General features: G+C 41.8%; 1 protein-coding gene across 2 annotated transcripts in view; it reads right to left on the bottom strand.

Moving 5' to 3' along the window:
• Positions 1 to 25,152, bottom strand: part of LOC109892620 (nectin-3-like protein) — an 89,306-nt gene that overhangs the window by 36,602 nt on the left and 27,552 nt on the right. For both annotated transcript variants that reach the window (XM_031826540.1, XM_020485293.2), the window contains exon 2: positions 1 to 212. This exon is cut by the window's left edge and continues 136 nt beyond it. In XM_031826540.1, coding sequence (XP_031682400.1) covers positions 1 to 212 — 212 coding nt within the window. The remainder of the gene's footprint in view (positions 213 to 25,152) is intronic.

Consider the following 25,152-nt stretch of genomic DNA (forward strand, 5'->3'; position numbering starts at 1 on the left):
GGACAGGCGGCGAACGTAGTCCGGGGGGATGGAGATACCGAACACGGGGTTGTACACCGCCACAGTCACTGAGCCTGTGGGCAGCCGGCGCTCCCAGGAACTCTGGGTAAAACTCAGGTTGGCCTCCACCTCCACACTACAGCCCAACGTCACGTTCTTCCCCAATACAGCACTCACCTTCTGGGGCACCAACACCTGACTGCCCCCCACACCTGGAGCCAGGGAGAGAAACAAAGAATGAATAGTTTCACCATCAAAGATCAGTTCATTCCAATTATTTCTAAAGAACTACTGTTAGCAGTAACATTGAGAGAAAAGCAGTGGGGAATATGTTAAGTTATTAAGTATAATCCTAACAGTTGTACTTGGGCAGTGAAACATAAGCCGGTGGGTGTGTGTAATGTGTATGGCTGTACATTCAATATGCCCACTGATGATGGCAATAAAGGACCTCCATCGGTCTCTCAGAATCACATCACTCACCATAATAACAATAAAACATGCACAGCTTGTGAATATGTGTGTGTTAAAGTTTGTGAATAGGTAAGGAGGACATGTGAGGACAACCTGCTAGTACTACAACAACAGCAGCAGGTGCGGTATCTCTTACAAACACACAGGAGTACACGACACACACGCGGAGCCACGCATAAACCTAGTCATATAATCATGGATGAAACTCAAGCACCATTCATTACAGCTGGACTCTCTTTTATAAAGTCCTCAAACCATATATAAGCCCATGACATAAACCAGTGTTCAAGGGTGACCTCACCAACTAGATCTCTTCGTTTCATGCGTGTGTCATCTGAAGATAATCATAGTCTCCTCTCGAGGCACTATCAATAAACATTTATCATGTTGGGTGTAATAGTGTGTGTGTGTGTGTGTGTGTGTGTGTGTGTGTGTGTGTGTGTGTGTGTGTGTGTGTGTGTGTGTGTGTGGTCAGAGAGCGAGATGGTTTTGTGAACAACATTTACTTGAAAGAGCACTGATGTCAGCTCCACTAAGACATTCCCAAACCAAAACACAAGCTTAGTCAGTTCCATCAAACTAAGCATTCACAGACATCTGTGCTGATCTGATCATGAATCCACAGCAACCAACATTTGGTTTTCCATCAACATAATACACAGTCCAGCGTTTGTGTATGTTTGTTCCAAAGATCAGTTTATTCTTGTACAATAGCTGCCTGCCTGCCCTACTCCTGACCTGAATCCAGGAATTAAAAGCAGCCCTTTGTGAAACAAACCACTCGCTCTGTCCCTGTATCCAATCAGAACTAGCCCCTAAAGCTCTGTCATCCCCTCTAGTTAACATGGCCTGTCCACACTCACAGCATTAAGATCAGCAGTACTCCAGAGACACAGGCAGAGGGGGAGAGGGGGAGGGAGAAAGGGGGAGAGAGAGAGATGGAGACAGATGCAGACAGAGACCGCAGTACTCCACAGACACAGACAGAGGGAGAGAGTTACGGGAAAGGGCGAGGTAGAGAGAAAGGTGGGAGTAAGAGAAAGGAAGACAGGGAGAAGATATGGCAATGATGAAAGTGCTAGTGGGAAAAGGAACAGTCTAAAGTAAGTAAAGGGTCATATGAAACAGATGAGGAAACAAATCTATCACTAAGAGATTCTGCTGTCCAAGAGAGAGAAAAAAAAACTGTGGAAGGAACGAGTCCCAGAAAGATAAATAAACACGAACATCATAATAATAGCACCATGCTGCACTCACCACACCACTCAACCACATCACTAATTGCAACAAGCTGCCAGTGGGAAGACGTCATCGTAAATCAAAACCCTCTGCATTGCTTGGCAACTGACTCAAAACATTCTGCCTGTTGTTGTCGAGCCAACAACAACCCCAGCCCAATCTCTCAGCCAACCCAACAGAAGTATTTTCCTGAGTGTCCCCCCAACCTGGAAGCCTGAGACCTGAGCATAGAGAGGATGAAAATTACATTAGAATGCCAGAGGGAGGGAGGAGAGGAAATCAACAAGAGGACCATTCGTTAAAAGACAGGGTTTGAGGGCTGACCCCATTTAGTCGACTTATTTGGTCAATCAATATTTTTTTATTAGAGCAGTGGCAAATCATTTTTTAAATATGGCACACAAGACCTCTGAGTGGACACCTGTCTGAGTGGACTAATCAAGTGCGGACGCGGCAGGGTTGGCACAACAGTAGCACATTTACTGTTAATTCCCATCATCTCTCATCTAGTGTAGCACCACATATTATCAGCATATTCAAAAGAGTTTAAAAAACATATTACCTTCAAGTGTTCTTGTGATCAAGCCATCAATGTTTCGTGATTATTGGTGTCGTAAAAATGTTAGCTAACGGTTTAGCAATTAGCATGTTTGACATTTCTTTTTGATAAGCGGTTTAGCAAAAAAAAAAAAAAAACGTCCCATATTAAAATCGGCATACGGTCCCCAGTTATTGGCCACCTTACTATTTTGTTCAATTACAAGATATATCCATTTCATTTTGTAAAAACAAAGAGACAACAACCTCGAATGCGAAGTTGACTCGTTGGCTAACCTTCCGGTAAAAAAAGAATAATAATTACGCGCCTGAAATCCATTAGCTAGATTTCAGAAGTAAAAAGTTGGATATTAAATTACGTGTGGTCTGTCGCGCAGTCAAATTTTTACAATATACAGTGTCTCAGAAAATGTACATTTGTTACTTTTTTGAAAAATCTCAAAACCTAACTTAATGAAAATCGGTGATCAGCTAGCTAGAAGAGTGTCTTTAGTTGCAAAACGTAAAGTTATATTCGTTCATTTAAATGTTGAGCTTGAGGGGATTTAATCCTCTAAGTGCTAGAGTGTCCGACGTTAGGGAACGTCTGATGTTGGGGGGAAATTAGCTACAATGCTTGTTTGGTTAAGGGCGGCGGGTAGCCTAGTGGTTAGAGTGATGGACCAGTAACCAAAAGGTTGCTGGATTGAATCCCTGAGTTGACAAGGTAAAAATCTGTCATTCTGCCCCTGAGCAAGGCAGTTCCCCGGGCGCTGAAGACGTGGATGTCGATTAAGGCATCCCCCTGCACCTCTCTGATTCAGAGGGGTTGGGTTAAATTTTATTTATTTTATTTATTTATTTTACCTTTATTTAACCAGGTAGGCAAGTTGAGAACAAGTTCTCATTTACAATTGCGACCTGGCCAAGATAAAGCAAAGCAGTTCGACAGATAAAACGACACAGAGTTACACATGGAGTAAAAACAAACATACAGTCAATAATGCAGTATAAACAAGTCTATATACAATGTGAGCAAATGAGGTGAGAAGGGAGGTAAAGGCAAAAAAGGCCATGATGGCAAAGTAAATACAATATAGCAAGTAAAATACTGGAATGGTAGTTTTGCAATGGAAGAATGTGCAAAGTAGAAATAAAAAATAATGGGGTGCAAAGGAGCAAAATAAATAAATAAATAAAAATGAAATACAGTTGGGAAAGAGGTAGTTGTTTGGGCTAAATTATAGGTGGGCTATGTACAGGTGCAGTAATCTGTGAGCTGCTCTGACAGTTGGTGCTTAAAGCTAGTGAGGGAGATAAGTGTTTCCAGTTTCAGAGATTTTTGTAGTTCGTTCCAGTCATTGGCAGCAGAGAACTGGAAGGAGAGGCGGCCAAAGAAAGAATTGGTTTTGGGGGTGACTAGAGAGATATACCTGCTGGAGCGTGTGCTACAGGTGGGAGATGCTATGGTGACCAGCGAGCTGAGATAAGGGGGGACTTTACCTAGCAGGGTCTTGTAGATGACATGGAGCCAGTGGGTTTGGCGACGAGTATGAAGCGAGGGCCAGCCAACGAGAGCGTACAGGTCGCAATGGTGGGTAGTATATGGGGCTTTGGTGATAAAACGGATTGCACTGTGATAGACTGCATCCAATTTGTTGAGTAGGGTATTGGAGGCTATTTTGTAAATGACATCGCCAAAGTCGAGGATTGGTAGGATGGTCAGTTTTACAAGGGTATGTTTGGCAGCATGAGTGAAGGATGCTTTGTTGCGAAATAGGAAGCCAATTCTAGATTTAACTTTGGATTGGAGATGTTTGATATGGGTCTGGAAGGAGAGTTTATGGTCTAACCAGACACCTAAGTATTTGTAGTTGTCCACGTATTCTAAGTCAGAGCCGTCCAGAGTAGTGATGTTGGACAGGCGGGTAGGTGCAGGTAGCGATCGGTTGAAGAGCATGCATTTAGTTTTACTTGTATTTAAGAGCAATTGGAGGCCACGGAAGGAGAGTTGTATGGCATTGAAGCTTGCCTGGAGGGTTGTTAACACAGTGTCCAAAGAAGGGCCGGAAGTATACAGAATGGTGTCGTCTGCGTAGAGGTGGATCAGGGACTCACCAGCAGCAAGAGCGACCTCATTGATGTATACAGAGAAGAGAGTCGGTCCAAGAATTGAACCCTGTGGCACCCCCATAGAGACTGCCAGAGGTCCGGACAGCAGACCCTCCGATTTGACACACTGAACTCTATCAGAGAAGTAGTTGGTGAACCAGGCGAGGCAATCATTTGAGAAACCAAGGCTGTCGAGTCTGCCGATGAGGATATGGTGATTGACAGAGTCGAAAGCCTTGGCCAGATCAATGAATACGGCTGCACAGTAATGTTTCTTATCGATGGCGGTTAAGATATCGTTTAGGACCTTGAGCGTGGCTGAGGTGCACCCATGACCAGCTCTGAAACCAGATTGCATAGCAGAGAAGGTATGGTGAGATTCGAAATGGTCGGTAATCTGTTTGTTGACTTGGCTTTCGAAGACCTTAGAAAGGCACGGTAGGATAGATATAGGTCTGTAGCAGTTTGGGTCAAGAGTGTCCCCCCCTTTGAAGAGGGGGATGACCGCAGCTGCTTTCCAATCTTTGGGAATCTCAGACGACACGAAAGAGAGGTTGAACAGGCTAGTAATAGGGGTGGCAACAATTTCGGCAGATAATTTTAGAAAGAAAGGGTCCAGATTGTCTAGCCCGGCTGATTTGTAGGGGTCCAGATTTTGCAGCTCTTTCAGAACATCAGCTGAATGGATTTGGGAGAAGGAGAAATGGGGAAGGCTTGGGCGAGTTTCTGTTGGGGGTGCAGTGCTGTTGTCCGGGGTAGGAGTAGCCAGGTGGAAAGCATGGCCAGCCGTAGAAAAATGCTTACTGAAATTCTCAATTATGGTGGATTTATCAGTGGTGACAGTGTTTCCTATCTTCAGTGCAGTGGGCAGCTGGGAGGAGGTGTTCTTATTCTCCATGGACTTTACAGTGTCCCAGAACTTTTTTGAGTTAGTGTTGCAGGAAGCAAATTTCTGCTTGAAAAAGCTAGCCTTGGCTTTTCTAACTGCCTGTGTATAATGATTTCTAGCTTCCCTGAACAGCTGCATATCACGGGGGCTGTTCGATGCTAATGCAGAACGCCATAGGATGTTTTTGTGTTGGTTAAGGGCAGTCAGGTCTGGGGAGAACCAAGGGCTATATCTGTTCCTGGTTCTAAATTTCTTGAATGGGGCATGTTTATTTAGGATGGTTAGGAAGGCATTTAAAAAAAATATCCAGGCATCCTCTACTGACGGGATGAGATCAATATCCTTCCAGGATACCCCGGCCAGGTCGATTAGAAAGGCCTGCTCGCAGAAGTGTTTCAGGGAGCGTTTTACAGTGATGAGTGGAGGTCGTTTGACCGCTGACCCATTACGGATGCAGGCAATGAGGCAGTGATCGCTGAGATCTTGGTTGAAGACAGCAGAGGTGTATTTAGAGGGGAAGTTGGTTAGGATGATATCTATGAGGGTGCCCGTGTTTAAGGTTTTGGGGAGGTACCTGGTAGGTTCATTGATAATTTGTGTGAGATTGAGGGCATCAAGTTTAGATTGTAGGATGGCTGGGGTGTTAAGCATGTTCCAGTTTAGGTCGCCTAGCAGCACGAACTCTGAAGATAGATGGGGGGCAATCAGTTCACATATGGTGTCCAGAGCACAGCTGGGGGCAGAGGGTGGTCTATAGCAGGCGGAAACGGTGAGAGACTTGTTTTTAGAGAGGTGGATTTTTAAAAGTAGAAGTTCAAATTGTTTGGGTACAGACCTGGATAGTAGGACAGAACTCTGCAGGCTATCTTTGCAGTAGATTGCAACACCGCCCCCTTTGGCAGTTCTATCTTGTCTGAAAATGTTGTAGTTTGGAATTAAAATGTCTGAATTTTTGGTGGTCTTCCTAAGCCAGGATTCAGACACAGCTAGAACATCCGGGTTGGCAGAGTGTGCTAAAGCAGTGAATAGAACAAACTTAGGGAGGAGGCTTCTAATGTTAACATGCATGAAACCAAGGCTATTACGGTTACAGAAGTCGTCAAAAGAGAAATGCGGAAGACACATTTCAGTTGAAGTCATTCAGTTGTACAACTGACTAGGTATCCTCCTTTCCCTTAAATTTATGTTAACCTTTTGTAACTAGGGGGCAGTATTTTCATTTTTGGATAAAACACGTCCCCGTTTTAAACGGGATATTTTGTCACGACAAGATGCTCGACTATGCATATAATTGACAGCTTTGGATAGAAAACACTGACGTTTCCAAAACTGCAAAGATATTGTCTGTGAGTGCAACAGAACTGATGTTACAGGCGAAACCCAGATAAAAATTCAACCAGGAAGTGCCCCATATTTTGAAAGCCCTGCATGCCAATGACTCCTTATATGGCTGTGAATGGGCTACGAATGAGCTTACGCTTTCTACGTATTCCCCAAGGTGTCTACAGCATTGTGATGTCTTTTATGCATTTATGTTGAAGAATAGCCGTAAGGGACCACATTGAGCAAGTGGTCACATGATGGCTCCCGCAGAAAATCTTGCGTAAAGTACAGAAGTAGCCATTTTTCCAATCGCTTCTTATGAGAAACCAATTGTCCCGGTGGATATTTTATCGAATAGATATGTGAAAAACACCTTGAGGATTGATTCTAAACAACGTTTGCCATGTTTCTGTCGATATTATGGAGCTAATTTGGCGTTGTAGTGGCCGGTCGATTTCTCAGCCAAACGTGAAGAACAAACGGAGCTATTTCGCCTACAAAAATAATATTTTTGGAAAAAAGGAACATTCGCTATCTAACTGAGTCTCTCCTGAGTGAAAACATCCGAAGTTCTTCAAAGGTAAATGATTTAATTTGATTGCTTTTCTTATTTTCGTGAAAATGTTGCCTGCTGCTAGCAGAGCCTAGCATAGCATTATGCCATGATAAACTTACACAAATGCTTGTCTAGCGTTGGCTGTAAAGCATATTTTGAAAATCTGAGATGACAGTGTGATTAACAAAAGGCTAAGTTGTGTCTCAATAGATTTCATTTGTGATTTTCATGAATAGGAACATTTTCTAGGGATATTTATGTCCGCTGCGTTATGCTAATTAGTTTGAGGCGATGATTACGCTCCCGCATGCGGGATGGGTAGTATGCATTCAATTATTATAAATAGTGTTACCATTGTCATTGTAGGAGTGGAAACGTTGATTGCAGAGCGCACAACCTAGGCTACACTTGTGAGAAAAAGGTTTTGATTTATTTCATTCCATTTATGAGTCGTCAATGTATTAATTGTCTTTTGTTTGGAGCACTCCTGTAAGGACACGCACCCGATTACACATACAGAAGTAGGACTAGTCAACCTGGCCTTTGCACAAATGTAGGCCTATACTGTACAGTAAGAGTGCCCATTTGGGGATCTGATACTATTTCTTATTGTATTCACTCACCATCACTGGAGATTCTCAAATATTTTATTATTTGCCTCAAACAGCAGTCTGTTTTTACAGCCATTGAGAATTACAATAGTTCCTCAACATAGCCTATTTGAAAACTATTTCCAGCTCCCTTCCGATAACCACTCAGTGAGAAAAGGAAAAAATGTCATGCTCTGATCCGGTAGAAACGTCATAAAAATAGGCCTACCTGATTACTTCTTATCCCTTGTCTGTCTGTCCGGAGCTCACTGGTGCTGGAAACTCGGAGGACCCAGAATATTTTATAAAATGTTGCAAGTTTGCTAGCACAAGCTTTGGGCCAGACCAAGTTAATACAATAGTTGATACAATGTTTCAAGTTCCTTGCAGTCAGGTCATGCTTAGCCAATGTGATTTATAGGATATTTTCTACCTGCAGGCTGCAATATTTTTATTTGTTGGCTTTATGTAGGCTATTTTTACATATTGACAAATGGCAATAGAAGTTACTTTTAGATTTACATAATTTTCCTTTATCATTTTGATTAACCACATGACATTGACTTTGAGATATGAAGACTTAATTATCAATTAAATTAAACTGTTCCACAAAAATGTGCATATGAAAATGATAACTGGCACCCAGATCAGTAGAAATGGTAGGATAAATTGGAACTCCAAAAGGAAAAAAGGTTCCGACCGACCAGAAGAGTTTTTTTCTTCTGGTTAGTCTATATTGATCTCTGGCTCCCTCTTTAGTTATAAGTATAATCGGGGACAGCCCTATAGGGTTTTATTGGAAAATATATTTTCTGACCGCCCTGCCGTGCCCTAAAGATTAACAGTTGAGTTGTGCCATTTTATAGGGGTGGGATCTCAAGCAAGGACGGGAAACACTCACTTTGTAATCCTTTCCTGAATTCTCGGATGTTTGAATAGCACGTAACGCAACGACTAGGTATGTGAATTTTCCCATTGCTGAAGTGCCCTGCATTGACCACACTTGACTATGCAACCTTGGCTCCTAGGTCTACAGGGTGGAACCACAGCATTACGTTTACTGTTGGACAGCTGTTGACTCTTGTTAGGCATGTCAAATATCAGTGGCAGCTGTGTCACTTCTGGGTGGCTCAATAAGGCTAGTTTGTGAGCTGACAGTGATGGAGGTATTTAGCTAGTTACACATAGCGACTGCATTCCCAGCCAGGAATTCCACAAAAGGGCATTCACTCACTCCAAACAGGTGATGCTTGAAAGATCACAGTGCAACCCAGCAGATACAGAGTTTCATCCACTGAGCCCAATCTACAGGATGTGGGTTCTGATGAGCCTATTGTCCAGGAGAAGAGAGAGTGGCTGTATGGGTGCTCACAACTGTAAATGGAACTTTAAGATGGAGATTTTTCTAAATGGGAAGCAGGGGATTTAAATAGCCATACATTGGTAGATGTTAATAACCAGACCACGAGAGAACTGCTCGACCACTAGAGATCTGTTGTTATTTTTAGGCTCCCCTCAAAAAGCAGAGAGAGGTATACATAAAGAAAAGACAGATCATAGTGAAATAGGCCCTCTCATGTAATCACCTAACCATCAGGGGAAAGAGGAAGGCAAAGAAATGCTTAACATAACCGTTTGTGAAAGCTACTCCTTCTATTGTATCAAAATTAATCAGCCTTTAAGACCAGCAACAAGCATACAGTTGAAGTCGGAAGTTTACATACACCTTAGCCAAATACATTTAAACTCAGTTATTCACAATTCATGACATTTAATTATAGTAAGAATTCCCTGTCTTAGGTCAGTTAGGATCACCACTATTTTAAGAATGTGAAATGTCAGAATAATAGAAGAGAGAATGATTTATTTCAGTTTTGATTGCTTTCATCACATTCCCAGTGGGTTAGAAGTTTACATACACTCAATTACTATTTGGTAGCATTGCCATTAAATTGTTTAATTTGGGTCAAACGTTTTGGGTAGCCTTCCACAATAAGTTGGGTGAATTTTGGCCCATTCCTCCTGACAGAGCTGGTAAACGGAGTCAGGTTTGCAGGCCTACTTGCTTGCACACACTTCTTCAGTTCTGCCCACACATTTTCTATGGGATTGAGGACAGGGCATTGTGATGGCCACTCCAATACCTTGACATTGTTGTCCTTAAGCCATTTTGCAAAAACTTTGGAAGTATGCTTGGGGTCATTGTCCATTTGGAAGACCCATTTGCAACCAAGCTTTAACTTCCTGACTGATGTCTTGAGATGTTGCTTCAATATATCCACATTATTAACCTTCCTCATGAGGCCATCTATTTTGTGAAGTGCACCAGTCCCTCCTGCAGCAAAGCACCCCCACAACATGATGCTGCCACCCCCGTGCTTCACGGTTGGGATGGTGTTCTTCGGCTTGCAAGCTTCCCCCTTTTTCCTCCAAACATAACGATGGTCATTATGGCCAAACAGTTCTATTTTTGTTTCATCAGACCAGGGGACATTTCTCCAAAAAGTTGTCCCCATGTGCAGTTGCAAACCGTAGTCTGGCTTTTTTATGACGGTTTTGGAGCAGTGGCTTCTTCCTTGCTGAGTGACCTTTCAGGTTATGTCGATATGGGACTTGTTTTAATATGGATATAGATACATTTGTATCCTTTTCCTCCAGCATCTTCACAAGGTCCTTTGCTGTTGTTCTGGGATTGATTTGAACTTTTTGTACCAAAGTAGGTTCATATCTAGGAGACAGAACACGTTTCCTTCCTGAGTGGTATGACGGCTGCGTGGTCCCATGGTGTTTATATTTGCATACTATTGTTTGTACAGATGAACAATGTACCTTCAGGCGTTTGGAAATTGCTCCCAAGGATATACCAGACTTGTGGAGTAAAAAAAAAAAATCTGAGGTCTTGACTGATTTCTTTTGATTTTCCCACTTAGTTTGAAGGTAGGCCTTGACATACATCCACAGGTACACCTCCAATTGACTCAAATGATATCAATTAGCCTATCAGAAGCTTCTAAAGTCATGACATCATTTTCTGGAATTTTCCAAGCCGTTTAAAGGCACAGTCAACTTAGTGTATGTAAACTTCTGACCCACTGGAATTGTGATACAGTGAATAATAAGTGAAATAATCTGTCTGTAGACAATTGTTGGAAAAATGACTTGTGTCATGCACAAAGTAGATGTCCTAACCGACTTAACAAAACTATAGTTAAGAACAAGAAATTTGTGGAGTGGTTGAAAAATGAGTTTTAATAACATCCTAAGTTTATGTAAACTTCTGACTTCAACTGTACATACTCATTACAGAGAAGAACCTACTGTAGCGCCTCTTGTCACACACACACAGTGAGTCTGGCTGTCCTGGCAGCAAGGAGACATTGTTCCCAGAGGAGACTCAGGTGATCATTCTCCCTCAATCAGCGCCGGATGGCGCAACTATAGTATGGGATTGGTTGAAGCTATATGACCAGTGGTGACAGTGAGGTCCCTATGAAATGTATACTATGTATTTTTGTAAATAACAGCTGGTGCACGATATCTAAGGAAGTCTCGATCTATTGCTCGCCTGAGGTAGAGTATCTCATGATAAGCTGTAGATCACACTACCTACCTAAAGAGTTTATCTGTATTTTTCGTAGCGGTTTACATAGTGCCAGCCTCTGACTGTGGGGGTAAGACAGCATTGAATGAGCTGTATTCTGCCATAAGCAAACAAGAAAACGCTCACTCAGAGGTGGCGCTCCTAGTAGCCGGGAACTTATATCCGTTTAACCAAATTTATATCAACATGTTAAATGTGCAACCAGAGGGGAAAAAATGATGGACCACCTCTACTCCACACACAGCCTCCCTAGTCCTCCATTTGGCAAATCTCACCATAAATCCATCCTCCTGATTCCTGCTTACAAGCTAAAATGTAAGCAGGAAGTACCAGTAAGATGAAGAAGATGCTAAGTTACAGGACTGTTTTGCTAGCACAGACTGGAATACGTTTCAGAATTCCTCCGATTGCATTGAGGAGTACACCACATCAGTCATTGGCTTAATCAATAAGTGCATCGATGACGTTGCCCCACAGTGACCGTGCGTACATACCCCAACCAGAAGCCAATGATTACAGGCAGCATCCGCACGGAGCTAAAGGCTAGAACTGCCGCTTTCAAGGAGCGGGACTCAAACCCAGAAGCTTACAAGAAATCCTGCTATGCCCTCCGACAAACCATCAAACAGGCGTCAATACCAGACTAAGATCGAATCGTACTACACCGGCTCTGACGTTCGTCAAATGTGGCAGGGCTTGCAAACCATTACAGACTACAAAGGGAACCAGAGCCGCAAGCTTCCCAGTGACACGAGCCTACCAGACGAGCAAAACTACCTCTATGCTCGCTTCGAGGCAAATAACACAAAACATGCTAGGGAGCACCAGCTGTTCCAGGAGACTGTGTGATCACGCTCTCCGCAGCTGATGTGTTTAAAGGTCTTCCTCACGTCAACATTCACAAGGCTGAAAGGCCAGACGGATTACCAGGACGTGTACTACAAGCATGCGTTGACCAACTGGCAAGTGTCTTCACTGACATTTTTAACCTCTCCCTGTCCGAGTCTGAAATAACAACATGTTTTAAGCAGACCACCATAGTCCCACTGCCCAAGAACACTAAGGTAATCTGCCTAAATGACTACCTACCCATAGCACTCACATCTGTAGCCATGAAGTGCTTTGAAAGGCTGGTCATGGCTCACATCAACACCATTATCCCAGAAACCCTAGACGCACTCCAATTTGCATACTGCCCCAACAGATCCACTGATGATGCAATCTCTATTGTTCTCCACACTGCCCTTTCCCACCTGGACAAAAGGAACACCTATGTGAGAATGCTATTCATTGACCACAGCTCACCGTTCAACACCATGGTGCAGTCAAAGCTAATCAATAAGTTAAACACCTCCCTATGCAACTGGATCCTGTACTTCCTGACGGGCCGCCCCCAGGTGGTAAGGGTAGATGACAACACATCCACCATGCTGATCCTCAACACAGGGGCCCCGCAGGGATGCGTGCTCGGTCCCCTCCTGTACTCCCTGTTCAGTCATGACTGCACGGCCAGGCATGACTCCAACACCATCATTACATTTAGATGACATAAGTGGTAGGCCTGATCACTGACAACGACGAGACAGTCTATTGGGAGACCTGGTCGTGTGGTGCCAGGACAACAACCTCTTCCTGTGATAAAGACAAAGGAGATGATTGTGGACTACAGGAAAAAGAGGACCGAGCACGCCCCCATTCTCATCGACAGGGTTGCAGTGGAGCAGGTTGAGAGCTTCAAGTTCATATGCTTCAAGTGTCCACATCACCAACAAACTAACATGGTCCAAGCACACCAGGACTGTCGTGAAGAGGGCACGACAAAACCTATTCCCTCTCAGGAGACTGAAAAGATTTTGCATGGGTCCTCAGATTCTTAAGGTTCTACAGCTGCACCATCGAGAACTGGTTGCATCACTGTCTGGTATGGCAACTGCTCGGCATCCGACCGACCCACAAGGCACTACAGAGGGTAGTGCGTACGGCCCAGTATATCACTGGGGCCAAGCTTCCTGCCATCCAGGACCTATATACCAAGGTGTCAGACAAAGGCCCTAAAAATTGTCAAAGAGTCTAGCCACCCTAGTCATAGCCTGTTGTCTCTGCTACTGCATGGCAAATGGTACCGGAGCGCCAAGTCTAAGTCCAAGAGGCTTCTAAACAGCTTCTACCCCCAAACCATAAGACTGCTGATCATCTAATCAAATAGCTATCCAGAATATTTGCATTGTGCACCCCCCCCCGATTGTTATCGTCTATGCATAGTGACTTTAATAACTCTACCTACATGTACATACTACCTCAACTAACTGGTGCCCACGAACATTGACTCTGTACCGGTACCCCCTTGTATATAGTCTCGCTATTGTTATTTTACTGCTGCTCTTAATTACATGTTACTTTATTCATATTGGTATTTTTTTAAACTGCATTGTTAGTTAGGGGCTCGTAAGTAAGCATTTCACTGTACGGTCTACACCTGTTGTATTTGGAGCATGTGACTAATAAAATTTGATTTGAGCTATGACAGTTACCAGTGTGCATGCACAAATGCATGACGACACATTGTATCAAGTCAAGAAGGCATGCTGAACAGACTGCCTCTGGGACTGAACTGCCCCATCTAGCTAGTTAGCTAGTAGTAGAGGGGTACAAAAATGCTGGTACACAGATGCATAGCTCATACAATTATATTTTGTTCTAGTCAATGACAATACATGTTGCAAAGTAAATACCTGCTTCAAATAGATTGCGTTGCATTGCATGTTAGTACACTAAAACTCAGGATAGGATAGGGGACTTATCCAACATCACAAGCTTGAAGGGGATACGCATGTATTATTTACAAAGTCCAGCAGCCAGCCTCTGTAGCTAGCTAGCTAACACCAGTCAGCTGAAAGATAGCTAGCTTAACTAATGAACAGGCAAAGGTAGCTAACTATACTTGTTTATGGAAGGTTTGTTACACAAACAACAAATAGCTAACTAGAGCAAGACAACAACTGCAGACATCAACACAGAAGCTGGCTACAGATAGCTAGCTCATATCCAAATGCCAATCATACATTTTTCCACAAAACATAGCTTGCTACCCACACCAGTTCAAAACCAACACCAAACTTTGGGCAAATTGTCATTCTTACAATGCATGCAATGCAATGGGTTTTTGCAAAACTAGCTACTCCATAGTCCAAGTTACAGTAAGGGCTAGCCATATCACTGTCAGTCAGGACACAACTCAAAACTGTAGCTGAGAAAACAAATGTACGTAAACAGTGCGGTGTGCAAATTCATGCTTGCTAGCATCAGAAATACAGCATTTTTGAACATCCAGAAAAGATTCTAGTACGCTCCTTCTCCTGTCTTTACATTTGAATCCAAATCAATGCTGATCAACAGTGCCAAACTAACAACTCTGCCACCGTCTTGATTGTATTTACAGCTCAGATCTGGATGCTGGACTAGTCCGTGTTTGATATTTGTAGACAACAACTGCAGTGCACGGCCATTCCAGTGGCGCGCCGCTAGGTGGTGGAGGAGTGGGCTAATGCCCCCCCCCCCTCCCATACCCAGATTATATAAATGAATAGGATGCATAACTCTGCGACGCTTTAGGCTAGAAACAAGCTGTAAAAGTCACAAGAAAAAGACGTGGCTCTAGTGTACATGGGGATATTTTTGTTTAGTCTCTATGGGTGAGTTATACAACCTTCAAAAGTCAATGACTTTAAACCATTTTCCTTTGCTTTCAATGGGAATTTAGTATTATTTTACAATGTAAGACTGTCGCAATCAATTGAGCTATTCACCTTCTGAAAACGGCAAACAACTACTTTTGACGATCCATGGTAAATTCTAAACAAATGTTTATAGTTAAACTGTTTTGAGCAATTAGAGGGCAAAAGCCAGCAGACCAGCGTTCACACCAGCAACCCTTGTAGTTAAGAAAGCACACCACCTGTTGTCTCATGTATAACCGTTGCATACATTTCACACTACATTTATGCATGCACCATTTCTGAAGTTGGTGCACATACAAAAACATTGAGATTTATATACTTGGCCACCCCATACATACTCATGTGACAATAACACCCTTTTATTTGCAGTATAATTTAGAACTCTTGGCATTAGGCCATGGCATGAAAAATACAAATTATTGTTCAATATTCTGTTCATCAAAAGATTGGGTTTATATGTCCTGCCTTAGGGAATGATGTGGCACTCTTATCACACAGCAATACTGTGGCCTACATAAACTACTGGTCTATTTACGGTGTTGGAAGAATGTTTAAATCTTTAGCAGTAATTTACGCTGTATGTGGAAAAGGACTGTCAGTTTCTGAATGAGGAAACAATGGAAAACTGTTGTGGACCTGTCAGCAGAACGTTTGAATTCAACAATGTTTTATATCGACTTTTCCCCCAACCTAAATATGACGGACTGCCCGCGAATTGTAGGGCAGGCTACTCAAAAAAACTACAATTACAGTACTTACAGTAGTTACAGTTCTACATTGAGTATAACAAACATTAGGAATGCCTTCCTAATATTGAGTTGCACATTGGGCTGTTGTCGTGACTGTATAAAACCAGACAGTGCTTTCCATGGTGATGATGAATTCAAAAACCCCATATGTATACAGTGGGGCAAAAAAGTATTTAGTCAGCCACCAATTGTGCAAGTTCTCCCACACAAAAATATGAGAGAGGCCTGTAATATTCTGCTCTTTTTGTAGTCATTTTTTTTTTTTTTAAGTATCATGTTTATGACCAACTACAACAATACACTATAGACAATGCATACTGTATGGTATTCTATCATACTGAACTTCTTTAAGTATCACAACATATCATAAATTCTACAATGTTTCTTCAGTACACTTCAACTATGACAGACAAAATGAGAAAAAAAGAAGAAAAAAAATCAGGGTTTTTTATGAATTTATTTGCAAATTATGGTGGAAAATAAGTATTTGGTCACCTACAAACAAGCAAGATTTCTGGCTCTCACAGACCTGTAACTTCTTCTTTAAGAGGCTCCTCTGTCCTCCACTCGTTACCTGTATTAATGGCACCTGTTTGAACTTGTTATCAGTATAAAAAGACACCTGTCCACAACCTCAAACAATCACACTCCAAACTCCACTATGGCCAAGACCAAAGAGCTGTCAAAGGACACCAGAATCAAAATTGTGGACCTGCACCAGGCTGGGAAGACTGAATCTGCAATAGGTAAGCAGCTTGGTTTGAAGAAATCAACTGTGAGAGCAATTATTAGGAAATGGAAGACATACAAGACCACTGATAATCTCCCTCGATCTGGGGCTCCACACAAGATCTCACCCCGTGGGGTCAAAATGATCACAAGAACGGTGAGCAAAAATCACAGAACCACACAGGGGGACCTAGTGAATGACCTGCAGAGAGCTGGGACCAAAGTAACAAACGCCTACCATCAGTAACACACTACGCCACCAGGGACTCAAATCCTGCAGTGCCAGACGTATCCCCCTGCTTAAGCCAGTACATGTCCAGGCCCGTCTGAAGTTTGCTAGAGAGCATTTGGATGATCCAGAAAAAGATTGGGAGAATGTCATATGGTCAGATGAAACCAAAATATAACTTTTTGGTAAGAACTCAACTCGTCGTGTTTGGAGGACAAAGAATGCTGAGTTGCATCCAAAGAACACCATACCTACTGTGAAGCATGGGGGTGGAAACATCATGTTTTGGGGCTGTTTTTCTGCAAAGGGACCAGGACGACTGATCCGTGTAAAGGAAAGAATGAATGGGGCCATGTATCGTGAGATTTTGAGTGAAAACCTCCTTCCATCAGCAAGGGCATTGAAGATGCAACTCAGCATCTACGAAGGAGTGGCTTCGTAAGAAGCATTTCAAGGTCCTGGAGTGGCCTAGTCAGTCTCCAGATCTCAACCACATAGAAAATCTTTGGAGGGAGTTGAAAGTCCGTGTTGCCCAGCAACAGCCCCAAAACATCACTGCTCTAGAGGAGATCTGCATGGAGGAATGGGCCAAAATACCAGCAAGTGTGTGAAAACCTTGTGAAGACTTACAGAAAACGTACCCTTTGCCAACAAAGGGTATATAACAAAGTATTGAGAAACTTTTGTTATTGACCAAATACTTATTTTCCACCATAATTTGCAAATAAATTCATTAAAAATCATAATGTGATTTTCTGGATTTTTTTTCTCATTTTGTCTTTCATAGTTGAAGTGTACCTATGATGAAACTTACAGGCCTCTCTCATCTTTTTAAGTGGGAGAACTTGCACAATTGGTGGCTGACTAAATACTTTTTTGCCACACTGTATTAGACCATATGAATAGACTTTTGAGCCCAAGCTCGAAAGAAAAAGCGGAATAAAAATGATGACTGTGCCGTTATACAATACATAGCCTACCGCATATTATGCATGGCAGAAAAAAACAAAACTAGACTGAGTTAATATGTCTTTGGTACAAAACAAATGTGAGTAATTGCCTTTTAGTGTAGACTGTATTATTATGCATACTGGATGGACTGGTTTCCTTATGCTACGCTCCAACATTTCTATCCATGAGTTTGGGAAAGAACGAATAGTTGTAGGCAATGCTATTGGTTCATTGATTGCGCAGGGTGGCTTATAGTTCACCTACAATTAGTATTTGATTTTGAATAGTTTAGTAATAGGGATTTGAAAAAAATAATTTCATAATTAATTGTGACATTACCTTCAGTTATACAGAATCTCACCACCATGCAGTTCCATCTCCTCGCCTCTCATTTATTCCTTTCTTGAGCGCGCAGACTGGCTGTCAACAGTTTAGTGAAATATTTAATTGTGAAAACATGTTACTTTTGATGTTCCCAAACAGATTTCCCAAATGAAGCACTGGGTAGCTGCATGAACAAGGTTTGAGAGCCCATGGAATACAGAGTTTGGACAGAATATACCTGTCGGGCTGCGAGAGCATGCTCCTCAAACGGTGGCTGATGCTTGGAGTGAGCACATGCACATTCAAAGCACATGCTCCGCTTTGAAACCAAACTAGCCTACAAAACTGACTGGCGGGAAAGCATATGGCCTCCATTCGCTATTTGAGTGCATACAGATGATATGTATTTTTCCCCCCTGCCCGTTTGATAATGGGCCATTCTAAATCGAAACATATTTGACATATCAGTAAAGACTAGATTAAATTGAGAATAATCTGATGGGTGAAAATATGATCACATGATTTATTGTGATGGTGTAAGTTAAATTGATGTATTAAACTTCTTTAAATGTATATGTTCCAAAGGCTTGCATCAGCAGCTTGGAGGCCTGGAAAACGTGTTTATATTAGCTACGGTTGTGAGACTGACAGCTTTTTGCATGACAATAACCGGCTGACAAAATGTCATGACCACCACAGCCCTATTTGCACGACAGCCCTAGTTGGCTATTGAATAGAACACAAGGTTAATGTAGTTGGTCAAAGCTGTGTACTGAAAAACCTTGGTAGATCATGGGTGGAGTAGGCATTGTGGTGCTCATGTGAATTTCCTTTCTTTTCGGCTTCAGACCAAAGCCTATCGCCCACTTAAAACATTTAAAAAATATATATATTAGGGCCATCAACTGTTAGGTGTCCTTCTAGGCTGTGCTATCCGATGTGTGTCTCAGCACTCAGCAGACAGGAGGTGAGACTCAGAGTTACTACAACAAACCCTGGGTGAACTCAGACATCACGAGAGGTCTCTTGGAGGAGAATACATGAGCTAGGCACATTTTGAGAATACTGTAATATCAAATATTTCTCCATTTTCTTTCTCTCTGCATTGTTTGGATGGGCCCGAAAGTAAGCATTTCACTCTTAGTCTACATCTGTTGTTTACAAAGCATGTGACAAATACAGTTGAGTCATTAAAACTAGTTTTTCAATCAATCCCCAAATTTCTTGTTAACAAACTATAGTTTTGGAAATCTGTTAGGACATCTACTTTGTGCATGACACAAGTAATTTTTCCAACAAATGTTTACAGATGATTTCACTGTATCACAATTCCAGTGGGTCAGAAGTTTACATACACTAAGTTGACTGTGCCTTTAAACAGCGTAGAAAATTCCAGAAAATGTCATAGCTTTAGAAGCTTCTGATAAGCTAATTAACATAATTTGAGTCAATTGGAGGTGTACCTGTGGATGTACTTCAAGGCCTACATTCAAACTCAGTGCCTCTTTGCTTGACATCATGGGAAAATCAAATGAAATCAGCCAAGACCTCAGAAAAAAATGGTAGACCTCCACAAGTCTGGTTCATCAATGGGAGCAATTTCCAAACGCCTGAAGGTACCACGTTCATCTGTACAAACAATAGTACGCAAGTATAAACACCATGGGACCACGCAGCTGTCATACCGCTCAGGAAGGAGACACGTTCTGTCTCCAAGAGATGTATGTACTTTGGTGAGAAAAGTCTAAATCAATTCCAGAGCAACCGCGTGAAGATACTGGAGGAAACAGGTACAAAATGATCTATATCCACATAACCTGAAAGGCCGCTCAGCAAGGAAGAAGCCACTGCTCCAAAACCATCATAAAAATAGCCAGACTATGATTCGCAACTGCACATGGGGACAAAGATCGTACTTTTTGGAGAAATGTCCTCTGGTCTGATGAAACAAAAATAAACTGTTTGGCCATAATGACCATCGTTATCTTTGGAGGAAAAAGGGGGAGGCTTGCAAGCCGAAGAACACAATCCCAACTGTGAACACGGGGGTGGCAGCATCACGTTGTGGGGGTGCTTTGCTGCAGGAGGGACTGGTGCACTTCACAAAATAGATGGCAACATGAGGCAGGAAAATTTTGTGGATATATTGAAGCAACATCTCAAGACATCAGTCAGTAAGTTAAAGCTTGGTCGCAAATGGTCTTCCAAATGGACAATGACCCCAACCATACATAGTTGTGGCAAAATGGCTTAAGGACAAAAATGTCAAGGTATTGGAGTGGCCATCGCAAAGCTCTGACCTCAATCCTATAGAAAATATATGTGGGCAGAACCGAAAAAGCGTGTACGAGCAAGGAGGCCTACAAACCTGACTCAGTTACAGCAGCTCTGTTAGGAGGAATGGGTCTAAATTTACCCAACTTATTGTGAGAATCTATTTGAAGGCTACCCGGAAAATCGTTTAACCTGTGTCAAACGTTAAAGGCAATGCTACCAAATAGTAATTGAGTGTATGTAAACTTCTGACCCACTGGGAATGTGATGAAAGAAATAAAAGTTGTAATAATTCTCTACTATTATTCTGACATTTCACAGTCTTATAATAAAGTGGTGATCCTAACTGACCTGAGACAGGGACTACTTACTAGGATTAAATGTCAGGAATTGTGAAAAAATGAGTTTAAATGTATTTGGCTAAGGTGTATGTAAACTTCCGACTTCAACTGTAAATATTATTTGATTATTGATGAACACAAGGACAGAATCATTAGTACAGGTATAACATGGATGTTAATAAGTGTTATAATTTAACTCAACTCCCTCTCCATCGTGGATAAATTGGGCGATTGAGTAGAGTGGCTGTCTTTGTTAGTGCTGAGCGATTAGTGCTTTTTGAGGTCGGTTTGGTTTCAGTTCAATTATGTAAAACAATCCCAGTTTGATAGATTTTTTAAAATTTTATACATTAAATGCACTATATGGGTTGAATGCTGTAACACAGAATAAAACAATTAATAAAAGTCCCACGATGGTAGTGACTACCCATTACTGCTTATCACTTATTATCCAACATTTATTCACATTACTTTAATAAAATATTTAAATTGTGAATATTACATTTGTTTAAGGCCTATTTGCAGCTCTATAGGCATCCGCTCTATAGAGTTACTGCCTATGCTGTCTGACAAAATCACTATTTTAGTAGTTCTTAAAAGTAAATACTTTTACGACTGCTGAATACCAACTATGTATTTCCAGGTTGAGATAACACACAAAACTGCTGCTCTCTATCGCGCTCGATCGTGCGTTCTTCCGTCTCTTCTCTCCATCTTCATGTCTGCACAGACTGGACAAGTAGGGCACAATGGATTATGGTCATTTTAGTGAAGTACCATGTTTTATGCACTAAACTATGTAGAATATTAGACATTGGAAACTCCAATTCCCTACTACATCGCACAGTTTGGGATTGATCTTATTTATCTCTAGAGAAATTTCTCATTGAACCCACTGAAAACAATTTATGAAATGGAATTAAAATAATTGAATGGATGTTGGTCAATTAGTTGTTTAAAAACCTAAAAACAACTACTATTTTGTGTGGTGTGTGTGAAGTTAGAAGTTAAAGGGTGACATGGTTCGAGAGCCACTTCAGTTAGTGCAGAGAGCAGGAGTTCTAGGCAGAGTGAAAAGACTGGGGCTTTAAAACACACACACACACACACACACGGTTTAGTCATTAATGTGTTTGTGTGCGCGTGTACTTTTACATACAATAACACACAAGGTCAGATCATTACTTTGTGCACAGTAGCAGCTCCAAAGGCATCAGGTTTCACAAATCCCCCTTTTCACAGAGAGACACAGAGACACCTCTCAGCTGCCTGAATTCTGAGCACTGGAAAGCACATGGGACTTAAAATAAGTTCCAAAAATAAAAAAATAAAATGTCCCAGCGATCGCTAAAGGTGCATGCTTTCCATCCGATACAGTTCAAAATTGTTTGTGCATATATTATGACAACATTTTGTAAAGTTTTTGTTTTTGTCTCCTGCAAGTTTTTTTCTTTTGACTGTTCGTACACACCATTTTTTTCTTGAGGCAATTTAAGTTCGGTAGCCGAAGTCTACATCCTTTCTCAATGATTGGTCAACAGTAGGGGTTCTTCAAGGAAGTGTTTCTTGACGACTAAATGTTTGTGCAAATTTTTCACTTGAGAAATACTGTACCAAGCATCTTTATTAGATGTAAAATTCTGTGACTGACACCTCATTGGAAAAAACATAGACTTAATCTAAGATAACTCATTAATTTGACTATTTTGAGGAAGTGTATACTGGCTAAGGCATCTCAAGAGAGACAAACAGTCCTATTGACAATTTATTTTGCCCTTTATCAAGCAAAAGTCTTTTAAGGGAGTATGCGAGGCACAGATGTTGACTTAACCTAGCTGAGTTATACCAGGAGCAAACCGGACCTAGTATGCAGACTAGAGGTCGACCGATTAATCGGAATGGCCGATTAATTAGGGTCGATTTCAAGTTTTCATAACAATCGTAAATCGTTATTTTTGGGCGCCGATATATATATATTTTTTAAGTACTTTTTTTTTAATACCTTTTATTTAACTAGGCAGGTCAGTTAAGAACACATTCTTATTTTCAATGACTGCCTAGGAACTGTGGGTTAACTGCCTTGTTCAGGGGCAGAACGACAGATTTTCACCTTGTCAGCTCAGGGGTTTCAATCTTGCAACCACACAGTTAACTAGTCCAACACTAACAATTGCACTCCACGAGTAGCCTGCCTGTTACACGAATGCAGTAGAAGCCAAGGTAAATTGCTAGCTAGCATTAAACACTTATCTTATAAAAAACAATCATAATCACTAGTTATAACTACTAATCCAGTTTAGCAGGCAATATTAACCAGGTGAAATTGTGTCATTTCTCTTGTGTTCATTGCACGCAGAGTCAGGGTATATGCAACAGTTTGGGCTGCCTGGCTCATTGCGAACTAATTTGCCAGAATTTTATGTAATTCTGACATACATTGAAGGTTGTGCAATGTAACAAGAATATTTAGACTTAGGGATGCCACCCGTTAGATAAAATAACGAACGGTTCCGTATTTCACTGAAATAATAAACGTTTTGTTTTCGAAATGATAGTTTACGGATTCGATCATATTAAATGACCAAAGGCTCATATTTCTGTGTGTTATGTTATAATTAAGTCTGATTTGATAGAGCAGTCTGACTGAGCAGCAGCAGGCCCGTAATCATTCATTCAAACAGCACTTTCGTGCATTTTGCCAGCAGCTCTTCACAAGCACTGCGCTGTTTATGACTTCAAGCCTATCAGCCTAATGGCTGGTGTAACCAATGTGAAATGGCTAGCTAGTTAGCTGGGTGTGCGCTAATACGGTTTCAAACGTCACTTGCTTTTAGATTTGGAGTAGTTATTCCCCTTGCGCTGCAAGGGCCGCGACTTTTGTGGAGCGATGGGTAACGATGCTTCGAGTGTGGCTGTTGTCGATGTGTTCCTGGTTCGAGCCCAGGTAGGGGCGAGGAGGGGGACGGAAGCTATAATGTTACACTGGCAATACTATAGTGCCTATAAGAACATCCAATAGTCAAAGGTATATGAAATACAAATGGTAGAGAGAGAAATAGTCCTATAAATACTATATTAACTACAACCTAAAACCTCTTACCTTGGAATATTGAAGTCTCATGATAAAAGGAACCACCAACTTTCATATGTTCTCATGTTCTGAGCAAAGAACTTAAACGTTAGCTTTTGTACATGGCACATATTACTTTCTTCTCCAACACTTTGTTTTTGCATTATTTAAACCAAATTGAACATGTTTTATTATTTATTTGAGGCCAAATTGATTTTATTGATGTTTTACATTAAGTTAAAATAAGTGTTAATTCAGTATTGTTGTAATTGTCATTATTACAAAGAAAAAAATATTGTCAGATTAATCGGTATCGGCTTTTTTGGTCCTCCAATAATCGATATCGGCGTTGAAAAATCATAAATCGGTCGACCTCTAATGCAGACTCCTTAACTCTCCAGAGGTGGTTAACTGTGTCTGGTTGAGGGGTCATCCCCCACAGGCCTCCCGTACCAGACAGGGGAGTATGTCGGTCTCTGCTGGGTGATAGAGAAACCAGACCTGCTAATGCTGAGGTTTTGCCATGGCCATGATAACTCAGCGCTCAGGCTGTGGTAACCAGCACTCTGCTAATGGAGTCATAATGCCTTTCTTATGCCGTAATAACGTTGAGGTAACACTGGAAAACCATTCCATAGTGTTTATATAAAAGGTTGGTCACACGGAGGAAGAGTGGCGTCGGGAGAACGACTCAGTTATCATCACAATAAACCACAGATCGAAGCGCACCTATAACACCTATAAAGAAGAGTATGTATCTCTTTCCTCCCTTTCAATTCACTCCCCCAACATTCACATTAGCATATCGCCATGACATTCACAGACCCTTATTCTGTATTGAATGAACAACATGTGGTAGAGCCTGAATGGACCTTGAAGAGCAGGCTGTTGCTAATAGGTTGTTTCCTGTCACTCAGTATAGGCCTAATATTTATCACATTCCCTGTCTCTTCCACATCAGACATTGGAGTGAGAGAGAATACAAGGTTCCCAAACCACAGGGCAGACAGGAGAACGGATCTGTGTTGATAGAGCATCAGCAGGATAGCTAGAGACAGACATGTACTACTACTGGGTTGGAGCACTAGGACAGCCAGGAAATCAGTTGTGGATAGTGCACAGGCCTACATAAACAGTCCCATGCTAAGGAGGTAGGGGACACACCCAGCGTGTGAAGCAGTGAAAAATTCACACAGTCCTCTCACGGAGGAAATGTCAGGACCGCACCAAGCCAACATGGCCTGCATGCCTAAAAACACACAATGCTAAGCTCCTATAAGACAATGGACTCCAAGGACACACAACTGTCTAGCATGGAGGGAAAATCCCCTTCAAAACACCATTCCCAGTTCCCATAAACTCCCTCTCAGACACGAACATTGAACTTATCTGTGGAAAAATCTAGCGCCAAATGATCAGATAAGAGA

The sequence above is a fragment of the Oncorhynchus kisutch genome, linkage group LG6, assembly GCF_002021735.2.
Source record: "Oncorhynchus kisutch isolate 150728-3 linkage group LG6, Okis_V2, whole genome shotgun sequence".
In the NCBI taxonomy this organism is placed as follows: Eukaryota; Metazoa; Chordata; class Actinopteri; order Salmoniformes; family Salmonidae; genus Oncorhynchus; species Oncorhynchus kisutch.